Source organism: Phymastichus coffea, unplaced genomic scaffold, assembly GCF_024137745.1.
Source record: "Phymastichus coffea isolate CEN01 unplaced genomic scaffold, Cenicafe_Pcof_1.1 PCOF00163, whole genome shotgun sequence".
NCBI lineage: Eukaryota > Metazoa > Arthropoda > Insecta > Hymenoptera > Eulophidae > Phymastichus > Phymastichus coffea.
This window is the reverse complement of record NW_026706974.1, coordinates 200334-203285: the sequence shown is the minus strand read 5'-3', so window position 1 is coordinate 203285 and position 2952 is coordinate 200334. Positions and strand designations below refer to the sequence as shown.

Sequence of the window (2952 nt, the reverse complement as noted above, 5' to 3'; positions counted from 1 at the left end):
GCTATTGGTAAAGGAGCATGTGCTGATAAAATAACCTTACTTTTAGTTTCAAAAATATTATTGTAAATCTCACATGCCAGTGTACATATATAAAAAAAGATGACAGAAACTGAATGTTCTATACGTCCTTTAAATTGCGAATTGAATTATTTATCAGTACCTGATGGATCTACAATGTTTATGCAAGGTAAACATGATTTTTAGCTTAGAATTTTGTTTTAGTCTCTAAGATTTATTTACTTGAACTTTATTTAAATGAATATCATTGAATTTTAGGCGATACATCAGTGATTGCTGGCATTTATGGCCCCATCGAAGCTAAAGAGAGAAAGATAATCCATAACAAAGCAACGGTTGAAGCTACCTTTGCTCCGATTAAGGGTCCTCCAAGTAATAATTGCATGTTATATTATTGTAAATATATTATAAAAGAACATTAATAAATTTTTTTTAATGTAAGGTATAAATGACAGATTCATAGAATTATACATAAAAGATACATGTGAAGGAGCAATCATTACATCTTTATATCCTGCATCAACTATTTCAATAAATATACAAGAACTGCAAGACTGCGGTAGTGTAAGTTATTTTATTATTAAATAACTAATAAATATATAAAAGTAGTATAACGATACTTGATTCTTTTTTGCAGCTGTTAGCCTGTGTTATCAATGCATCCTGCCTAGCTTTAATAAATTCCAGTTTGTCTATGAAGTTCACATTTGCTGCAATATGCTGTATGATTGATAAGGAGTCAGATAAAATTATCATAGATCCAAACACTCTTCAGTTGCAAGTAAGAGTGAGAAATAATTGTTCATAAGTTTTATTTGATGAATTGTAATAAAATAATATAAATAATATGTCTGATTATTCTAATTTTCCAGAATGCAAAGGCTACGTTTACTTGTACTTTTGATAGTATTAACAAAGAACTGGTCTGTTGTCAAACTAGTGGACAATTTTCAGAAGAACAGTTATTGGAATGTGTAGATAAATGTAAAGAAGCAAGTCAGTATATTTTTGATTTTTACAGAGAAGCTGTGAAAAAGTATATGACAGCAATCTAAGTTTATGCATAATGTTTAATCAAGAGCACTTAGTTTTTAAGGTTTTTTATAGTTATGATCCTACTGAAAAAGCTATATTATATTTATGCTGCCATAATAGGTAGCTTTTATTCTAAAAAAATCACAGATACATCAGAATAGTAAAAAGGTTATGAATTCAAGACTGCAAATATAAATTTTGTAAATATATAGATACTTGAACTTTATAACTGTAATGCCTAACTTGATTTACTTTGTTATTCAAGTATGGCAAGTTTATACAACTTGATACCTTTTGATACATATATTTTATACCAAAAATATTTTTAAAAGTACAACGCTACAGTAAATAAAACTATTTTTATAATTTAAAATATTATTAAATTAAGAAAGAGAACTTAATTTTGAAATGATGTGACAGCAAAATTTATTCTTGTTTTCATAAATAATTTTATTATCACATTCAAGAAACTTAAAATCATATATAAGTTTATAATGTTTATTTTTAATTCTGTGTACACTTGTAATAAAAATAATTTGTAAACGCATCTGTAGTGCATTCAAAATACATTAAAATAAAGCGTTGCATTAAAATATTTGATTAAATATATTTTATAATTATGTTGCAGCAGAAGTGTATTTCATGATACCTGCTTACAACGATACTTACATAATTAAAAGTTCTGTTTTTTAAAATTTGCGTGAAGTTCATAGTCGGCTAGTACAGATGGAGAACATTAAAATGTAAAACTTTTGTATGATGTTTATGATGTTTTAAAGATATATACCATAATGAAATACTATTTCCAAATGTGCTTGCACGTAAACAATAAGAAATTGTTGTCATTTAGTCTGCGCCAAAAATAGTTTGATTTTGAAATTCTCGTTACGAGAGTCAAGCTTGGAAGGCCTCTTCGAAAGTAACAAAAATCGCAGATGCTATCGTAAAAGGGAGTAAATAAAAAGAAAAAAAAGCACATTGAGAGCCTGGTGAAGGGGAGCGTCAAGGATAGCGCGCGTGCGACGGAGTACTTTCCGCAAATTGTCAGGTGCGTCGAAACGGAGCCACGCCCGATCGCCAATCACGTTGCCATCGATGCACCCTTTGTTTCAAACGAGGAGGCCTCGGCGAAATGGTCTTGGTTCGTTCGTTCGCTGAGCGCGCGGCCATCGCCGTACGCGCCCATTAAGTACAGAAATGAGCTGGCTTCCAGCTGGATACTTTAAAAAGAACAAATCGACCCATACGAGAATGCCCGGACGGAAAGAGAGTAAAGATGGAGAACGAAATTAGGAAGCCTTTTAAAATGAGTTTTCTTATTTCTTTAAAGAACAACTCAGCGCGCGCGCTCTCTCTCTCTCGCTCTTTCTTTATTTTAATTTTATCCTGCGCACTGCGCAGATTACATTCCATTACTAATGAACTGCTGCAAGTATTTTAAAGTAAATTAGAGTTTGTAATTGAATAGAAGAGTGCTGATAAAGCTCGTACTAACGAGAGAGCGCATTGAATTCAATTCGAAATGAATTAATTGGCTGATAACAAAACATTTAATCCAAATCAATTAAAATGAAAAATGAACTCGCTTGGAATTTCAAAACGGAAGCCATTAGACATTTATGATAACATCGTACAGAGTTGAACTATACTGAAGGAAGAATTGTTCATTAACATGATAATCAGAGCGATAATGAAAACAATAAACTTACAAACAAGTGAATGAACGAAAAGAAAAGAAAGAACAAAAGTCGGGTCAGAGCGTTCGTAGTGGAGGTCGCCCGGAGGCTCTCCCGTGCGGACCATTAACAAGGAGCGCGCAACAATTTATGGACGGGCTCGCTCATTTCCACTTTATTATTATTTTCTCATCTCATAGATGGTCTCTCTCTTTCTCATTCT

At 31.9% G+C, this 2952-nt stretch overlaps 1 protein-coding gene across 1 annotated transcript; it reads left to right on the top strand.

The window, feature by feature from the left end:
- Positions 1–1568, top strand: LOC131672962 (exosome complex component RRP46). The gene is made up of 5 exons (XM_058950548.1): positions 1–187; positions 277–390; positions 461–582; positions 656–799; positions 891–1568. Exons 1-5 carry the CDS (start codon positions 100–102, stop codon positions 1071–1073), a joined length of 651 nt encoding a protein of 216 aa, XP_058806531.1. The 5' UTR covers positions 1–99; the 3' UTR covers positions 1074–1568.
- Positions 1569–2952: the final 1384 nt, after the last annotated feature.

Coding starts and splice junctions, on each gene's coding strand:
- LOC131672962 (XM_058950548.1), top strand. CDS start 100: ATGACAGAAACTGAATGTTCTATACGTCCTTTAAATTGCGAATTGAAT. Junction 391..460: donor TCCGATTAAGGGTCCTCCAA/GTAATAATTGCA, acceptor TTTTAATGTAAG/GTATAAATGACAGATTCATA. Junction 800..890: donor CAAACACTCTTCAGTTGCAA/GTAAGAGTGAGA, acceptor CTAATTTTCCAG/AATGCAAAGGCTACGTTTAC.